Source organism: Ixodes scapularis, unplaced genomic scaffold (assembly GCF_016920785.2).
Source record: "Ixodes scapularis isolate PalLabHiFi unplaced genomic scaffold, ASM1692078v2 PGA_scaffold13__105_contigs__length_92229423, whole genome shotgun sequence".
NCBI lineage: Eukaryota > Metazoa > Arthropoda > Arachnida > Ixodida > Ixodidae > Ixodes > Ixodes scapularis.
Window position 1 is genome coordinate 73,869,713 of NW_024609839.1, and position 19,186 is coordinate 73,888,898.

At 49.9% G+C, this 19,186-nt stretch overlaps 3 protein-coding genes across 3 annotated transcripts in view; 1 reads left to right on the forward strand and 2 right to left on the reverse strand.

The window, feature by feature from the left end:
* The window catches only part of LOC8051012, a gene marked incomplete in the record, with an annotated part of 650,797 nt that overhangs the window by 157,366 nt on the left and 474,245 nt on the right, over positions 1 to 19,186 (reverse strand).
* The window catches only part of LOC8034172 (hsc70-interacting protein), a 38,840-nt gene that overhangs the window by 9,409 nt on the left and 10,245 nt on the right, over positions 1 to 19,186 (reverse strand). The window lies entirely within an intron of this gene.
* Positions 1,299 to 18,478, forward strand: LOC8034154 (sarcalumenin). Its single transcript, XM_002408033.5, has 8 exons — positions 1,299 to 1,718; positions 6,032 to 6,061; positions 9,466 to 9,685; positions 13,264 to 13,411; positions 15,100 to 15,571; positions 16,073 to 16,189; positions 16,280 to 16,452; positions 16,522 to 18,478. Exons 1-8 carry the CDS (start codon positions 1,622 to 1,624, stop codon positions 17,386 to 17,388), a joined length of 2,124 nt encoding a protein of 707 aa, XP_002408077.3. The 5' UTR covers positions 1,299 to 1,621; the 3' UTR covers positions 17,389 to 18,478.

Genomic DNA, 19,186 nt, shown 5'->3' on the forward strand with positions numbered 1-19,186 from the left:
TTTGAAGTAAATTAAAGTAAAGAAAAAGATGGTGCGCTAACACAATTGTCATCTCTCTTTTGATAAGTGGTAAGAAGTGCTCTTTAACACCTCGTCGCATGATGGAGATCCCCCCCCCCCCCCCCCCCCCCCACACACACACACACCCAGACACACGAGACAAAAAAATAAGATAAGAAAGGAAAAAGAGCTGCGATCGAACGAACGAACGATCCGATACTTTTTTCACACTGCACCTGAACGGCGAAACAAACAAAACAAGACATGTTGTGGGAAAGATAACATGTACACACGTCGAAATTCCCAAGTATCCCGAGTCCGGCTTACGAATTCAACTACGCAACTTCCGCAAATAAAAATATACAGACGCAAAAACAACAAAAAAAAAAAAAAACACTGACAACGCAAACTACATGTTGGCGCGGGCATACATGGATTCGACCGCAGCACATCAAATCGGGCTTCACCCAATCACAGGCGTTCTGTTCTTTCTCCTCGTGGAACCTTCGAAGGACATGTTGACATCAGAGGCACCTCCCCGCATGCCGACGCAAGAAGCGAGCGTTTAATGCCGGAATGGCTCAAACTCGACAGCTCGATAGATGGCGGCTCCCCCACGCGCGCCGTCCCCGCACAAAGCAGCATCCAGTGCTGCCGTCAGGGCGCACCTCGCCCAGCGCCATTCCGGCCGACAACAATTAGAATTACAGGAAGTGGGCCGCCGCTATTCGCACGCCGAAAGAAACACACACACACCTGAGACACCGGGGGGAATGCCTAAAAAGAAGATTGCAAGAAAACAGGACGGGCAGGGACCATACTTCGTTTCACCGTAACTTGACAAAGAGCGAACGCTGCGGCCATTTTCCAGCCATTCAGAGCAGCGGAGCCGAATCATGTGGGGGGACAGCCCTCACCCAAAGGTGACACTGGCGAAAGCGTAACCCAAGCAGTTGGAGATTAGGGGAAGGAGAACTCCCCGCGTACCCGGACCCTCTTTCGTTTGTCCCAGACGTCGCTTATGTACCCCACCGTACAAAAGCGACTGTCCACTCTTTCCCGCCCGTGGCTCCGAAAGCACTGCGCAGAACTAGCGAGATAGAGTACGGTCACGTGTCTCTCTCCGACGCGCTGATTGGCTCACCGGGACCGTGCAGTCTTCGCCGCTTGCCAATAAGTTACGGCGAGACAAAGTATAGAACACATCAGCGACGGTCCGTAGGACCCGGCCGGGCTGGCTGGCACCCGACCAAAGGGTCCCAAACTTAGGCGGGACACCCCTCGTACCCTCCGCTGCACCCCCTCCTTCTTCCCCTCGCCCGACGAAAACAGCGGACTCCGAACGCCGAAACCGAACCCTGAGGTGCCTCCTCCACCCGCGGGCGCCGGAGCCGAAGAGGTCCCCGCCAGAACGTGCACGCGCCGTTCTTCGCCAAGGGCTAGGTCCTCCAGGGTCTCCCTCTTGCAGACCACCCATGGTGCAGGCGGGACGACGCTGCTTCTAGTCGCCGAGGACATCCGACAGGATATCGACTAGTCGGGGACAGAGGGGAAGCGAGACTACTCGAGGACTACTCGAGGACCAGCGAAGGTCGGCCGGGGTCGGACCAGCTCCGGGGCCATGGCTCCCACGGCGCAGGAGAAGGTCTCGGTGGACGCCCGTGGCGTGCTCATCATGATCGTCGCGCTGGCCGGCATCGCTGCCCTATGGGTGAACGGTGAGTGCGTCCAAGAGCCAGTCGCGACCGTCTGCCTCTCGTGACCTCCGCGACGAAAGCTTCAAGGTCGCGCAAACCTGACCGTGCCTCTCCTCCTCGCTTCAAGAAGTGGGGTCTCTGTCTCAAGGTTACCATTAGTCCTCAATGAAGATCTTTGGAGTCATTATCTTCTCAATTATTACCTATAACATCGGTGCCCGTGCCCGTTACGTAGAGGGGCACGGTTCAAGTTGACGCTGTACTTTTTTCGATGCAATTTGGGGTGTCAGAAAGTACCACAAGACCCCCGAATGAGTCTCAAAGCGTTAATTCGAACCTTCAGGTAGTCAGCGATTTCCGCCTCAAATTTTGTACATAGTATAAATATGTGCGATATCAACCTTCCACGCTTCCCACATTTATGTCTGCGTTTATATGCATGCAACCGTAGCCCATCCGGAGCAGAAAGGGGTCACTCATACGGCCCCAGACCCTATCTTTCCTTCTGGTCTATCTAATCAAATAACGCATCCCTCTCGATTCGACGCAACAGCGCGGCTTATCTGCATTTTACTTATATGTTAACATCACCGACCGATTTTAAACTGACAATCGGTCACCACCACCTGCTATGCCAGTACCTGACCTTCATCCCCAGCGCAACGAGTTACCGTCAAACCGATACACATATATTAACGTGGAAGTGGAATAACTGCGGACAACCAGGCGTGCCTCGCAAGGTGAAATTGGTTGGGCCGATCCACAAACTTGCAGCACTGACGACACGGACCCGTAATGATAGGGTCACTGCAGCTACCAACGCACAGACGCGCGCGTGTGCGAGCGCGCCTTCGCTGTAGTCGCCCAAGCGCCCCGGAGCCCTCCATTCTATAAATAAGCCCGGTCCCAAAATAAGGTGTCCGTCACTCGTTCGTGGCGGTCGCCCGCGCGCTAAATGCCACACCGTGGCCTCCTGACCGGAAAGGCGAATGAAGGCGCGAAGACACCATCAACAACGTGCACTGGGAGACCCGCTTCCGATTGGTGTGGCTCGGCCTTCGAAATTCTCTTTCGGCAAGGCTTATGCAGTGCGCCTAGATTGGCAGAGTGTTTCCGACTGCTCCATCGAGGTCACGTGGTTTATGGACCGCGTTTGCAATTCAATCTGCAAGGCGAAGCGTCTATCGTCCACAAGCGTCTCCAGGCTTTTGCTCAGCCACTCCGCCAACTGTTCCCCTCGCCACGCAGCAAAACACGCATGCGCACGAGCGACCAATCGGCACGAGAGCTGTCCTCCATTAAATTGCAAACACTCCGTGGTTTGAGTTGCTCCCTCTCTTAGATCTAGGCTCTCTAGGCCTACTTTCGACGACCTCGATGTCGTTCAGGAGGCTTCAAGCTAACCCGGTCACGAGTAGACTCAAAGGAATGCCGTCCAGCTCAAGCTACATATCTGGCAAACCAACATCTATTGCTGGAACGACTGAAGAAGAGGCACCCGGTTATATGCCTTGTCCGAGAACATTATGACGGCCGTGTTGCTGGATGTATTCCACATCTTCAACAATGCACGTGGTAGGGCTATTTGTATACAATACATGGCTCGGACGCGACGTCAGCGCTCCATGTTGGTAGTCATTCCTATTTGTTCTTGCGGAGAAAGACAAAATCAGTTGTGCACAACAGATGCTTCAAAAGATACGCGCTCAGCAGCAAGGACACCATAATGGCAGCTGACGACGTAAGCGCAAATCATGTATTACCCGGCCAAGAGAGGAGCATCTTGCCGTGCGATTCCAAGATGCTGCATTCTCATGGCAGGCACTTTCCCACGACAGGAGCGGCACATATGTCCTATATGAACGTCGTCAAGAACCCATGCAACGTTGAGACATCCTGATGACGCTCATGGAACAGTGTGTGCCACCGAGGAAACGATGCGCACTATCTACCGAGGAAAGCGATGTGCTACCGAGAAAAGCGACGCGCACGATCAAAAACGTTGCTGCAGTCGGCCCAACGCGATCGGCCAAGAGTTCGCTACGGCGTCTTTAAAATAATTTATATAATCTAAAAAAAACGGCTGATGTTAGATTACCGACATTGACGGTGTTGCTGTCGAGCACACGACGATTATGCTTCGTTTCAGCTTCGGTCCAGACGCAGCCAAAGCTACAAGCGCGAGCTCCGGGCTTTCAGCATCCCTGGCAAGCACGCGCGCTCGTGCAGTGCAAGCACTGTTCTGGGCCTCATGCTCGCGCTTGTAGCATCGGCTGCGTCTGGACCGAAGCTGAAACAAAGTATACATGCTTCCACCAACTCTTCGCTCACACAGTCAGACTTTCTCTTGCAATTAACACCGACGTCGCCAAACCATCGAGGCAAATCATAGTCATCGGCAGGAACTAGTCACTCGATGAGCTGCGCTTAAAATTGATTGTGGGCGCCACCATTTTGGTGCCTAGAGAAGAGCGCGGGCGCAAACAGATTTGGCCCATTCAAAAATGCGACTTCTTGAGCTTTAGATACGCGGTGTGCAGGAACCTCAGGCGATATCGTTTAGTTCCGCCGCGGACTGGTGCGCACATCTCCGGGAAGCGGACACCCGTTTTTTTTTTTTTTTTTTTGTTTTTTTTTTTTGCGATTTCAGATAATAAAGCTTCAGATACCTTGCAACAATGCTTTCAAGCACCAAGATGTGGCCGAGCTGTCGTACTTATTCAGTGGCTCTAGCAGGGAGGGCGCTGCACAAATATATTTCGCCAACATACCTCAAGAGCGCTGGGCGGCGCCGTTAAATGCACGGAGGCGAGCACGTGAGTTTACGAAGCGCTTTCCCCGTGGGTGTACGCGTGAAAACAAAGCCTTCTGCAAAGTTACGTCCTCACATCTGAGGCTTCGAGAGCACTAAACCATAGCCTCCTCTATACTCGCAAAGCATGCGACGACGGAGCCATAGAGTGCCCGGTCGCAGATTTGGAGCGCGAGGATCTGGTAGCACAGAGCATTTCTCGGCGAACCTGGACGTCAGCGCACAGCTTTAGCAGCGGCGAGGGCCCGAAACGTCGTTTTCAAACCCGACGAGAAAAGAACCGGGAACGCGAGGAGCACGAGCGGACATTCCATCGCTCGGGAGAAGTGTGTTTCGGCGTCTCGCCGCAGCGGGGTGCCAGTCACGTGGCTCTTTCCTCTCATCCGCTGTTCTGCCGCTCTACCTCTTCAAATTCGGTGGCCGCTTCTCGTGACGATCTGCCAGTAGAGAGGAGGCTAAGGCTAAACAAAACATTCCAGAGGGAGCCATGGGTGACTCTTCTGACCAAATAATGTACGTAGCCACGCACGTATAGCTCGCTCCGATACGGCTGGCAATAGTGTAGCCTATACATATACGGTTTTAAGCTAGCGCAATGAACTTAGAAAGTGGAGCAGTGGAAGTGTGTGAGACTGCATTATGAAGATAAAGATAAAAAGACGAGACAATGGAAAAACGAAGTCAGCCTTGCTCATCACGCTCGTCTGCACCCGGTATTAGTAAAAAGATTAAAGAAAAAAAAAAAAAAAAAGAAATCGAGGCTGAGAGAGAAGGAATGTCTCAAGTACCATTGGGAAATTAGAAACTATAGAATTTTGATAAGCGTGGAGGATCGTGCAGCATTTAAGATCTCTGCAAATCATCCATAGAAGACTGAAAGCGCCAAAAGACACGGGAAGAGAATCTACCACGCGTTACTAACAACTGAATTCCTTTTTTAATTAATTTAATCGTCAGTAGGTGGTCCCATCCTCCTGTGCACGCGCCATTTAGCCATTTCGGTTTTGTAACAAGATACTGACTAGTCAGCCTATACTCGTACATCCCTGGTTGACCATAGTTGCGTGGAATGTAGCGTATCACAAGTCCGGCTTCGCTTAGTTAGTTCAGGATAGGAAACTGAACTCTACATACATAAAAACAACAACAGAAAAACAAGATTATTAAACTGCATAATTGCTCTTCGAATCAGAAAGGACCCCTGAACCTGTACGCTTAACAAGTTGTTTATGAAAGCCCGCCACAGCCACCTACTATTTTTACAATATATAAAACAATAATGCTTAAAATTAAAAAAAAAAAAAGCCTCTCGTTTTTTAGAATGTCACGGCGCTGCATCAGCTAACCCCAGTGCAACTGTGCCAAAAAGTCAGCCTAAACGCCCCCCCCTCACCCGAAGGAATTGAAAAATACGCTGTGGATAATTTTGGCATATGAGAGGAGGTCCGTGCCAATCCAACAAAACCGACTAGGAAATAGATGCCAGTTTTTATTAACTTACTCTCCTTTTCTCTCCTTTCAGAATTCATGCCGGCGGACGACGGCTTCGATCGTGAGTTCAAATTTCTCGCTCGACTTACGACCGTAAACATCGGGCCGACGTAATCGACACCCTTGGATACACTTTTCCCGGGGTTCCATTTCCCCCATCTCGCTTTTTCAAAGCATCACCGTGTTTAGTCCGAGAAGCACGAAGCCATACCACCCAGACGAAAGGCACGCTCATGACGTCATAAACGGTGCATCCCCGACCCGCCCCAAGCGACAAACACGCTCGGCGAGACTACGCCACAAAGCGGCAATGCCTTGCCGTCGCCGCGCGACGCTGACGCGCGCGCGGCGACGTTGACGCGCGCGCGGCGACGTTGACGCGCGCGCGGCGATGTTGACGCGCGCGCGGCGACGCTGACGCTCGCGCGGCGACGCGAGCTAGGTTGCGCTCCGTGGATCCACTAGCGATGACGTCAGAGGAAGACTAGTGCAGGCCTTGTCTTCTAGGTGGCATTGCACCTACTCGCACTTGCGACGTCATCGTCAATCCGATCATCTTCATCAACGGCCCAAAGTACCTTCCTCAAGCTTGGTCTTGTTAGATTTCTCACACAAAATTATAGACGCTTTGCACACGAGCTATATTGCAGCCGCCATTACTGACCTTCTCTTGTCTTACCGAGATCCCAAGCCACTGAAGCGCGCTTTGAGGAGCCTCCACAAAGGCCATTGCTGGGGAGAAGGACACAGTCGGATCTAAAATGACAATAACCTGTCTTGCTGGGGCAATGATGGAGGGAAGTGATCAAAATAAAAGGAAACAAAAACTGAAGGTCACTTATGGCGGCGCCCATGAACAGCTGCTGAAAAGCGTCTACATGTTTCGTCAAGTCTGAAGAAACGCTGGATATTCTGTTCTCACCAGAAACTCGAGCAGACGCGGCTTTTCGAACTCTCTCTCTACATCTTCTCGATCAGTCAGTGCAAGCGAGGAGGTTAAAAATATTAGAAGACACTTCTCCACGAAAATGTTGTTTGCGGAAGCTACGGGGCTGACGTCATGCTCACTCCATCATGAAGGATTGCGCTAAAAAGTTGGGAAAATAAAAGAGTTTGCACGAAGAATCCTTTAAAAATTGCTACTTTTTCCGTGGTCAGAAAGTAGTCAGAAAAGTCAGTAGATAGACCATATGCGAAATGTAGATCGCCATCTAGTAGCGCGCCGAGAACTACGCCCGCCATCTTGGTAGCGGGGAGAAAACGAAACCAGCAAACCGGCAGACCCCGTGTAAAGCGACCGCGCGTCGTGCGAAAGATGCAATGCCAACGCGCTGCTGTGTTCCCGCTGCGGATGCAACGATAAACCTTTCAATTCGCGCGTGATGTGAACGCAAACGTGAACAGGGTTCCCAATTTTTTTTCTTTCTTATTTTTCTTTGTTATTTGAGACGCAGCTTTTGAGAAAAACAATCGGTGACAACGCGAAGAAACACGCGGACGTCATCGAGCGGCGTGAACCCATTTACAACTATGGAACTGTGCCTTAATCTTTTCACAAAGTTCTACCAAACTTGTTTCTAAACTTTTTTTTATTCACGTTGTAATGTCGGTTTGCCTTTTTTTTTTTTTTTTTTTTTTAATGCGCAAGTAGCTTAATGTATGCGGACGAGACCGAGGACAGTTTTAATAGTCTGCGCCACCAATCCTAATTTAAGATGCGTAAATGCGTTTGCGGACCAGCTGGTATGGGCCTTCGGTCTTTCTGCTCTTCTCCCGACCCTCTTGAGCCAAATACATGACAAATACATGAAATGAAGTGGTTAACAATGAACAGAAGATGAAAGCACCACAGAACCCTCATTTTAATGTCATACATTAAAAAAAAAAAAAAATACTTTGGAAAGCTAGAAAACAATCTCATTGCTTCGCAGCGATTTTTATACACTTGATTTGGCGTCGGTAAACGAGTTTTGTAAAACACCTCTAAGACTGAACAGGAGAGTTTGTTGATATGATATCCTTGAATATTTAAAGCGCGGTCATGAAGAACAAAAAGCACAACAGACACGGACGACGTGTCTGTTTGCTCAACATTCACAGAGACGGGATTTTGCTGTCTTTTTTGTCGAACGCCACGTACCGATTATGTCAAACGTGGCGATCGACTTAGGTTCATCGCAGTGGCTAAAACTTCGATGTCGGCGGCGACGAAAACTTACGTTGCGGACGTCGAGTGGAGCAACACGGGCGGTGCAAATTTCATTTCACAATCTCCTTTTTTTTTTTTTTTTGTCGCAGTTGAGGTAAAAATTTTGTTTAGTATCAAGAAGCTCGAAGGGTAGTTCTGAGAAGGTCAAAGCAGTTATTCTGCCAGGGTTCAACAAATATTCATTAATAGCGCAACATCTGTCAACTGTATCTGAAACCAATTTAAGCTCTTTGCAACGCCTGAAAAATATGGCCCGGGGCACAGTTCCCTTTAGAAAAACACCCTGCTTTCCACCAAAAAAACTTTTGCCAGTAACAACTACAAAAAAAAGTTCAGCTGGAGTCGCACGTATTGGCGTGGAGCAGTCTGCCGCGAAAGAGTACGACTTCATGCGTATTCACATCGAAAAAAAAAAAAAAAAAGAATTGAAAGTGTCTTCAGAGGTGACAGCCCAGTCCTTTGCCCATGTTGGGTGATCGGAAGTCAGAAAACAATAAAGTTTCCAAATCGCACTAAGTGGCAGAGCATCCATGGCCCGGAAACGCCGAGAAGCCGAAACTCGAAAACTTGACGCTATCAAACTGGCCGCGTGCAGTGCTGCCAAACCACCAAGCAGTTTCGCGTATCGTCTATTGTCGTGCGGAACTGCAGACAGCAGGAAGCTATAGACAACTCCAAGAGGCGTCTCATTTCTCTGCTATGAGCACCGACGGAAAAAGAATGTACCGGAATGCGCGAATCCGCTTCACACAGTCGCTTCTCCTCAGTGCAACAGTGTCCCGTGCGAAGCGCACTCAACGGAGCTAAATCACTAAAACAGATCTCGAACTACGCGAAAGAGTTTCTTTATATATTTCGTGTGCGCGCGGGTTGGTTTCAAGTTAACTAAGAGCATCTGGTGCGGAGGACTGAGGATTGATTTCGACCAGCCAGGGATCTTTTGACATGCAATGAAAATTCCGGCTACACACGGGGCCTTCTCCCGCAACAGGAAATCTCCGTCACATCGCGGGCACCTAGGCCGGGGTTCGAACCCGGCACCGGCCGCATGACTAAGCTAACAAACCGACAGTGTAGCGGGGTCTCGGACTTCAGAATGGGAAATTAACTTTTGTTGCAACGTTGGCCAAAGTCGTCACGTGCCGGCGAAGGGCAGCAGGACGAGTCACGTGGCGCTGCAATCGCATCACTGCATGAGAGACCATCCGTTCGCGCTAACAGCGCCGCGATCTGTAACTGCCTTTCTGACAACGCAGCCAGCACCTACGTCTACCGGTCACCGCAGTCACAGCACAAAGGGCACTCCAGGGAAGCGACGAGGGAGCCGCCGAAACCGGTGCTGCTCTCTCTGGAGGACTGCGGCAAACTCGCACAAGATGCCGTACGGGAGTATGTCCAACGACACGCCGCCGAACCGAGGGACGATTCCGCCGAAGACAGCGCTCCGACCGACGACGACGAGGCTTCGAAAGCCCGGTGAGCGGTAACACTATTGGCCCGTATACACCTTTCCAAGAAACACTCGACCCCAGGGGTAGCAAACCGTTTTCAAGCCCAGTCACTGGGTCTGAGGCTAGACTCTCACTGGCGTCCCTGTTAACCCTAACCGAGTGGACTGTGATTTCTATAGGCGCAGCCTGCGTAGACGCAGTTTCAAACACTGCTGGCGGCTGAATTCTCGTCCTTTCCCGCTGTATCTTGTGTTTCATGGTGCATGTATTTTCGCGAGGTCACTAAGAAAGCATTGTACCACATTTGAAAAGAAACAGAAAGCAATAAAAAACCTATAAACTATGTTTGTGGGTACGTGCGCGACAGAACGAATGCGACCGGAAAGTATAGTTCTAGTTTTTTTTGTTTTAGTCTTTTACGAAAAGTTTTGACGGCGCTGCGCGATTACCGCATGTCAAACGACAAAGTGCTTAGCTGTCAAAAATAATTTACAACACAAAATAGCCGCAAGGCATGCATTTTTCACGCTCACAAATAATGTGTTTATCGATGGACAGGACACGGACATAAAATTTAGCAAGTGTTAACATTCGAACAATATATTGTACGTACCACACGATGCAGCGTTATCCAAAAAGAATTTATTTGAGAAAGATCTCAACTAACACAGTCACAGTCGATGACAGTCACATTTTGACGATCGGACGGAATCCAAGCTGACTTCGCTTTGGGGCACGTTTTGGAGAGAGCTTCCTTTTTTCACAACGGCACCAAGGCAAGGAAAGAACGCGACTGACCCGTTTTTCACCCCAACCTGGACAACTATTTTTGGAGATGACTGAGGATTCTCCGCGGATTATCTCTGGGAGGGGGAAGAACAATGTTCGCAAAATCGCGTCGAGGGCCGTTCGACGTCCTTCACCTCCTTCGTTTCCCGTGAGTGTCAAGCAGGAAAGCTTGAATGGCAGGCACTTACCAGTCATATTTCTCACAGTAAAAGATAACACAAAAGGGTACGCAGCACGCATAAAAAATATTAAGTGGGAACTTTCAAGAGGGGTTGGAGAACGTCGAATGCAAAACCGCAAAAACGTAGGTAGAGAACCGCGCTGAGCGGCTCTTCACAGTCCAAGAAAGTGGCAGAAAATTTCTAGCTGATAGAGGGCGCGAAAGTCGCACCAGCCCCATCAGCATCAGCAACATGGCGGCGGCCTAGGAGCGTTTTTTGGAAAGGTGTATACGTACACACACATGGAGCCTTAAACCCCCCCACCCTCCCCCCTTTCTTTTCTACAAAAAAAGCGCAGCAAGCAATATGGGCACGTGCCACACTACGATACCCCAAGCAAAGCACACATAAAGGTACCTCGGAAAGGAAAATGGGAGAGGAGGAAATGAACGCAATGCTGGCCGAGGGAAGGAGGAAACTCTCTCCCCTCGCCAGCGCTGTATTGGCTGTATCCGCTTCCTTCTCTCCCACCTTCCTTTCCCTCGCCCTACCTTTTTAACAAACTTGGGAAACTGCCATAGAGCCTACTCTGAAAAAGTGGCACAGATCCGTACTCGAGAACCGAACTAATGGCGATCGCAACGCCGCCATTTCTCCCGCAGCAGCAACTCATGGAACTGCACGGCTGCACGTATTCGTTGAGGTCGAACTGCCCAAGGGCCGGTGGCGCCATCTCGCAGTATCACATTCAATAGCGTCCGCTGTTACTTTTCAATTTTGGCTTTGAGCGGCCATACCGGCACCAGAAAATATACAGCGGACAGGGTTTCGAACTCCGTCTCCCAAACGGACGCGCCGCAATTATTCACCGAAGATAGGACGCAGTCAGGTCAGGACGCGCTACCTGAGGCCACTAGTGAGGCATGGCTGCATAAAAACAATATTAATTGTGCCCCAAAATCCTCTAAACTAACCTTTTATGCAAATATCACGCTCCTGTCATTCTGTACTTATCTCCAATGAAATTTCCTACAAAAACAGCTTTTTCCATTTCTTTTTATGCAAAAACATGCTTTCTAAAAGCTCATCGTGACCACATTAAAGAAAAAAGAGAGCCGCCATCTTGGCACCTTGAGCCTGGGGGTGTCGGTACTCTGGGAACATTCAGTGACTCTAGCAGTCACAAAGCAACTTAAATGTTTCAACTCGTAGCTAAAAGGTGGCGCTGTTATCAAATTTAGCTCGGTTTCGATGGACGCCAGCAGTCTAGGTTTCAAGGGCGAGTTGCCCGAGTGTTTTAGTAACATTGCCTAGTGCTACGGCTGTACTTGCATTCCCAATTATTCCTTTGCCTTTCCTCTGTGATCACGTGCCGTCAACATCGGGTATTAAAAAGAGTGGCATCACCCTAAGCAAAAGAATGTTGACCCACCTAATCTAGATCCCATCATGCGCCAAAAGTGTGCTACATGACCTTGTGCATCACGCACCATAATCTCTTGTATTCACCCATCAGAAAGGTCACGTGGCTTGCTCTTGGAGCCGCATTGGCTGGGATGGTCGACAGCGTCCATTGCCGTCGACAAACGACTTCAGTCGCCCGTCAACGTATCACTGTTGTTAGACCGGCAATGCTGAAAGTCCATGACTGTTGCAAGGCTGCAGTGTAAAACCTGCTGCAAGTAGAAGTGAAGGGCTGTCCATACAGGACACGTTTTCTGCTGTGGACAGCGTTTGCTGGACGGAAGCAGGGCCTCCGCTACCGGTCCACTCTGGGACGTTTCTTGCCGGGCGGAAAGTCACCATCCGTCAGCGTCCTTGGACAAAGCCTTGGAGCGTACCCATAACGTAGGGTAGGACCTAGCCACCCACACATACTGCTCGCTGTCGTCAGGGCCTCCGCTATTGTTGTCAGTCCCTAACCTCCCAAGAACAAGAAAGGGGAGGGGACGACACTGAGGAGGAAAGCAGTGCTGTTTGGCCGTTTGCGTCGTTAATATCCTCATTGACAATGAGTGCGAGCGCCATAATGTTAGTTTTTAAGAAACATGCACTTTTTTTTTTTTTTGTCTGTGCATAGCAGAAAGCGTTTCCTGTTTGGACAGCCCTTGATGCAGCAAGCAGTGGCAGGTTTTGTAGTCGGCAGTGATCAATCCGTTTCCTAACATTTCTGAGAATTCACAAGCAAAGCTTGTACAAGCACAGACAACAGAATAGCATCGTCAAGCCTATAGTGTTTATCCGGTCTTTAGATATTGACCAAGCGAATTTGCAACGTCTGACCATTCTCGCTCAGTTTATCTACAATGATGAAACAAACTGGTTGCAATGATGGAGGGTAAAAAATGTGTAAAAATGTTTAGTTTGCTTCTAAAAGGCATCTGTCTCCACAGCAAGACACCATGATCTCACTTCAAGGCAGGTTCCACCCTACCCGATGTCACACCTGTTGCTGGGTTTAGCCTCTTTCTGGAAAAATTAGTATGGGCCTTACGCGGGACAAAGGTTTCAAAGCGTGTACCCCAAAATGTAATGGCTTTCCAGCAAAGCCACTTCACCCATAATCAGTCCTGGGTGAAGACTGTCTTGCAGTTCACGTGTTTTGAATTTCCTCTGTCGGACCCCTCAAACGCCATTTTCTCCTTCCTCGCAGCGACTACGAAGAAGCGTCCATGACCGAAGAGCACAGACACGGAGGCAGCAAGGCTGCAGCACGACACGCCGAAGCTGAGGACACGTCAGCCCAGTCGGAGGAGGAACACGAAGAAGCGCACGCACCGGAACTTGCCGACAGCGAAGAGGTAAAGGCCAAGCCAAGAAAGAGCAAACCGGTTGCGCAGACTGAAAAAGAACTGCCAAAGACTGACGGAGATGCGCCAAAACCCGCAAAGAAAGCAAAAAAGACCAAGAGATGTCCCTAATGTGCCACTGCGACAACCCTGCATTCGCAGACTAGACAGTTTGTCCAGTAGTCACAAGTCCTACCCTAACACAGCAATTTTACACATTTTTCGGTGTAAACATTTGCCACAGGACTAACACCTCTGTTGGCTAGTATAACTTTGGTGTAAACTTGCCGACGAAAGAGAAAACTTAAAGATGACTCTAGAATATCACCAAGATACCTTTTTGTTGCAAGCTTACACTAAAACTAACAATTTTAGCCTTGGGCCACCATTTAGACCGATATAGGTGTGGACATTTTTACCGTGTACCCCGTTTCAACTTGGCAATGGACCACAGCAGACGGTACGGGCCATGCAGCCCTGCCAATCTGGCACTGGGAGGCTCTCATGTGACCTTGCATTCCGTGAAATATTCTGCCAATTTGCAAGATTGTGTGACACACCTCATGAGTGACCCACAGTGGTCGCTGTGTTCCACTTCCAAGGCAGAAAGGGGGTCTAGGCAACCACTTGGCAAGCTCTTCTCATAAACATGACAATGAGACTGACAATCGGATGTCTGTTGTCACGCCCATGAGAAGGACTGGTTAACCGTTTGCCTAGCAGGCCAAGGCCGTAACGCACAAGACATAGTAGTTGATGTAACCATTATATGCTCACTCCCAGCGATCTTTCAGTGTGATGCATTGCAATGTAATAACCGGAATGAATGCCTATGCTTTCTGTAAGAGCGACACCTCAGGTGCGAGAGTTTCGTTTGTCGGCCCTAGATAGCGATTTGGTGCCCTCCCGTGTCTTTGCTATTGGATTGAATACCCGACGGGGTGATTATCGTGATTGGATGTGATCTCACCGCTTGGCATTTGCTACTGTTCACCTCCAACAAAATGTATGCCGCCAACCGTCGTAACTTTAAATAAAACTCCAAGAAAAGCAAAGCTGAAAGCCCATGTCTATCTGTAGATAGAGGCACATGTCCACGAGCTCTGTCCTCCGCATCTGCATATGGCAACAGCACTTGAAATTTATTGTATTATTAGAGCCCGTGGTTCAAGGTGTCTGCTAAAAGATGCGTCAAAACCGGAAAGAGATCATAACTGTCAGCTTGACGACTACCACCCTAACAGCAAAGCGGGCCATATTTCACATGCCATCAGCACCTCCGATCGGTTGCGGCAACGCGAGGACCTCTCCAAGTTCGTGTGGGAGAAACCTGGTTTTTCTGCAACAAGCAGTGACCAGGTCGCTTGCTTTAGAAGCAGTCACTTCCATGATGTAGCAGGATAAGCCACATAAAGAGAGTACCATAGCTAGCAGCAAACGTCCAGCGGTGCGGAGGTCCAGAGCTGCATGTAGTGGACGCTTTCAGTTCCAGCTTGCCCCATTCTTGAACATTCCTCAAGAATGGTGCTCACGCTCGTCTCTTCCCCTCTCTATCAAGAAAGCACACCATAAATGAGCCACGTACGCGGCTTAATGCATGCGCAGAGCGTGCACTTGAGCAAATGCCAGAGTCTGCACTGCATGAACATTGGCCGCCATTCGAGCAAGTCGCCGAAACTAACCCTAAGCCTCGGCCGCAGGAGGCAAGCGAGGAAGGAGGGACGACCGGACACGAAGCGGAGGAAGAGAGTGAAGAGGAGGTAGGGGCCACTGAAGAGGAGGAGGAGGAAGAGGAGGCTGAGAGTGGGGAAGAGACGGAAGGTGAGCATGCACCAGAGGAGGAGGAGGAGGAGGAAGAGGAAGAAAACAGCGACGAGGCAGATGCAGGACTAGAAGCCGAGGAGCCCGAGGGCTCCGAAGAGGAAGGAGGCTCGTCTGAGGGAGACAAGTCTCAAGAGCAGGAAGAGGAGGAAGAGGTCCGGGCTGGACCACGCTCCCGTAAACACATCGCCGACGTGCTAGGCTTCAGGGACATTGGCAGCGACGACGACAAGGAAGAAGATGCCCTGATCCAAGAGATCCTGCAGGAGCTTAAGAAGCTCTCGGTGAATGCCATTCAGCCCATGGAAAAGCTCTACAAGTTCAAGGACATCAGCACCAGAGTGCTTGGAGGTAAAAGTTAACACTGTTCACAATATCCTGGAAGTCTAACAGAAAAAAGAAAAGAGCCAGATACAAATAATTTGCACGAGAAAACAAAGACTTGTGTCAAAGGACCCAGAAAACTTCAAAGACTGAAGTACACTTTGCGCTTTCCACTTTTGCCGGCTTACTTCTTTCCTAAATCCTCTCCACTTTTTGCCTTGCCTCAATTTGGGTCCTCTCACAGCTTAGGGGAGAGAAGCGCTGAGAGGATTATTTTCCTTGCAGAAAACCGAGGTTGTATGTTGGCCTTTAACTGTTTCTCTGATGATTCCTTGCGTGTAAAACTAGAAATGCCAGTCTTCCACTTCTTTGCAGAGTAGATCAGGTAATCTTCCGCCATACAGCGGTCCAGACCGTGTCCAACATATTTAACTACAAAAAATGTTTCAATGAAGCTTTATACAGCAATATCTGTGCAGTGCACGACCGATGCAATAATGACAAGCTTCACCATCTTTTCCTATTCAGATGCAGAAATCTTCAACAAGCCGATGGCTCTCTTCTTGGGACCGTGGAGCGCCGGGAAAAGTAGCGTCATCAACTACCTGCTCGGAACGGAGCATACCAAGGCAGGCCTCAAGACAGGTACACACTCCAAACACCGTCCCATTCATAGACAGAAACGCATAACACGGAGCCGAGCCCCAGTTCAACGCGTCTTTCCCGACATTGCAGGCCCCCAACCGACGGACATAGACTTCACCATTGTGCACTATGCCGACAAGCTGCAGCGGGCCAGCGGCACCGAAATGGCCGCCCACTGGGCGTTTTCGAGCGTCAACAAATTTGGACAGGGGTTCCTTGACCACTTCAGGGGCATCGGGCTGCCGCATCCACTTCTGCAAAAGGCAAGTCGTTGTCGTGCACAACGTCCAAATTTCGCTTGGTAAGCGGCAATCCCCTCTTCTTCATTCCAGGTCACCATCGTGGACACACCCGGCATACTCGACAAGCGCAAGGTAGAGAACTACCCGTTCAACGACGCCTTCCAGTGGTTCATTGACCGCGCCGACGCCATCTATGTCGTCTTCGATCCCAGCAAGCTCGAGATCGGCGAGGAGATGGCCACACTCCTCGACCAGCTGAAAGGGCGCGAGGCGCAAACACGGTTCCTCCTTAACAAGGCCGACTTTGTCCAGCCGCACGACATTATGCGCGTCACGGGCCAACTCCTGTGGAACGTGTCCCCGCTCCTGGGCAGCAGCGAGGCCCCTGTCATCCACACCGTCTCGATGACCTCGAGGCCCTACCACGCCGGAACTCCCGCAGAGTTCTTCCACGAGCAGGAGCTTGCGCTGCTCGACCACCTCCGCGAGATCATGGACGAGCGCGTCGAGAACACTATCGCCTATGCGCGCCGACACGCGGTGCGCGTCCGCAACCACGCCAAGCTTGTCGACTGCTACCTCAGCACCTTCTACAAGCAGAAGGGCATCTTCGGCAGCAAGAAGAAGGTCGCCGAGGCCATCACCAAGGAGCCCAACAAGTACAACATCTTCGAGGGCCTCAGCCGGCTCAACAACGTGAGCCGCTACGACCTGCCGGACCCTCAGGTCTACTATAAGTTCTTCAAGCTCAATCCAGTGTATGAATTCAAGCCCCTGATCGACACCTGCACCTACTTCAAGGGGTGCCCCCTGGACAAGCTCGACATTGCCATAGCTTACGACCTGCCACAGCTTTTGGGCAAGTACAACGACAAGACAAAGCTCAAGAAGGACCATGAGAAGTCGGCCACCGGTCAGGTTCCGGTGCCGATGGGTGCCGAGGAGCGACGCAGCTGAGGAGGAACTGCTGCTCCCTGATCTCGAGAACAAACGTCCCAACAATGTCGGAAGTATGGCGTCGGGGCCGCGGCTAGAAAGTTGTGCTCTTCTGGAGCTCCGACACTGCAACCGCTACTGGCTTTAAGTGGTCGTTCGCTGGGTAAAAAAAAAAAAGAAGCGTGGACGCGGCATGAGCTACGCCCACAAGCTTCCGTCGCTGGAGCTGCAAAAAGGTTCAACTTTCTGGTGCGGCCAATAACTGGGGGACGGACCTGACAGCGGGTTTTCTCTGGAGACTCGCCCTTTTGGCTGCCAGTGGTGGATGAAAAACCAGTTTTGAGGGATTCCTTTTTTTTTTTTCTTTTTTCAGGAAGGCACCGTTGTTTGGGTAGAGTAGATGCACCTTCATGGACTGCGAACGAGCAGATGCTCACCGAGAAATTTAGGGTAGCTCCACAAATGCTTCACTAAATACCCAAGGTTGCCCGTAGTACAGACTGGTATGGCGTCAACAGGAAACTAGAGGAATTCCATGAATACCCATAGTTCCATTTGTTCCCAAGTCACGTCATACAAAGGCGTGAAGTAGACTATCCTCAGTGGACGTTTCAATGTTCTTGGTGAACAGTTCATGCATGTAGATGGCACTCCAGTACTGCCCAGTAAAGATGGTTCCCCAACAATCAATGACCACAATGTCGGATGACAAGCTAGTATAATTTGGCAGGTGATGGTCTGATGGCACATTGAAATTAACAAGGACAGGAGGTAACATACCAGATGGCAGAGTAATGCTTTTTAAAATTAAAAAAAATGAGAATGATGGGTGAGATCTTTTTTTTTCTTTTATTCTCGTCAGAAAGTTGCCAAATGAAAGACATTCCCTGTTCACTAACAACCCAATCTCAGCAAAACTTGGCAATTACTTAGCATCTACTTCTCAACTAACCATACAGCTTAGTTCAGAAGTGTCACAACCATGTCACAAAACAAACCTTGTGGCAAAGCAACTCTATGAAATATTCAAGCCTGTGATAATATGGCCGTGTTAAACGAGATCTTCTAATATGAAATAAAAGCTGATGTGAATAAAACTGCCATAACAATGGGTTGTGGTTGTTCAAAGCTGCTCTGGTTGCTCAAAAAGCAACCACAGCGGCTGTGTAGAATCAGCGAACACCAACGACTGAACCATTCTGGCTACGCACTCTGGTACTAGTTTCGGACTGCCTGGGCTCAACGATAGAGCTGCCCCAAGTATTGACTACCGAAACCATAGAATAGTTACTCCTTTGCAAGGCAGCAGAGTTGTCATTCAAGCAACGTCAAAAAAGTTACTCCTACCGTCACCGCAGAAAGGAACGGGCATAAAATTCGAGCCCGACCCTGTTCTGGACAAAAAGTGAAACAAGGCGATTTCTGAAGTCACCAGGGACAAGCATGGGTCAGAAAGGCAAGAAATCCGCCCGTCTCTTTGGTATGCCCCAAAGGAGCCCTAGATGAACGGTATTTATAGATGTGCAATCTAATATCACATGACCATGTGAAACCATAACGTCACAGTGTCACGCAATGTCAGTGTCACGTGACCGTCAGCAAAGCACGTGGTCATGTGACGTGACGTCACCGTTGCATGATGTCACGGTTTCATACGACGAAATGGAACCGCCTGACATGATGTCACAATGCAACATCCTGGTGTCACCTGACGTCAGTGTCACATGAACACTCTGACGTCACCACCGAGGTTACGTGCCACAGAGACGAAAATACATTGAGAGTTGGCCCCTAATACATTGATTAAGACTTCCTTCAG

Coding starts and splice junctions, on each gene's coding strand:
- LOC8034154 (XM_002408033.5), top strand. CDS start 1,622: ATGGCTCCCACGGCGCAGGAGAAGGTCTCGGTGGACGCCCGTGGCGTG. Junction 13,412..15,099: donor AACTTGCCGACAGCGAAGAG/GTAAAGGCCAAG, acceptor CCTCGGCCGCAG/GAGGCAAGCGAGGAAGGAGG. Junction 16,190..16,279: donor CAAGGCAGGCCTCAAGACAG/GTACACACTCCA, acceptor CCGACATTGCAG/GCCCCCAACCGACGGACATA.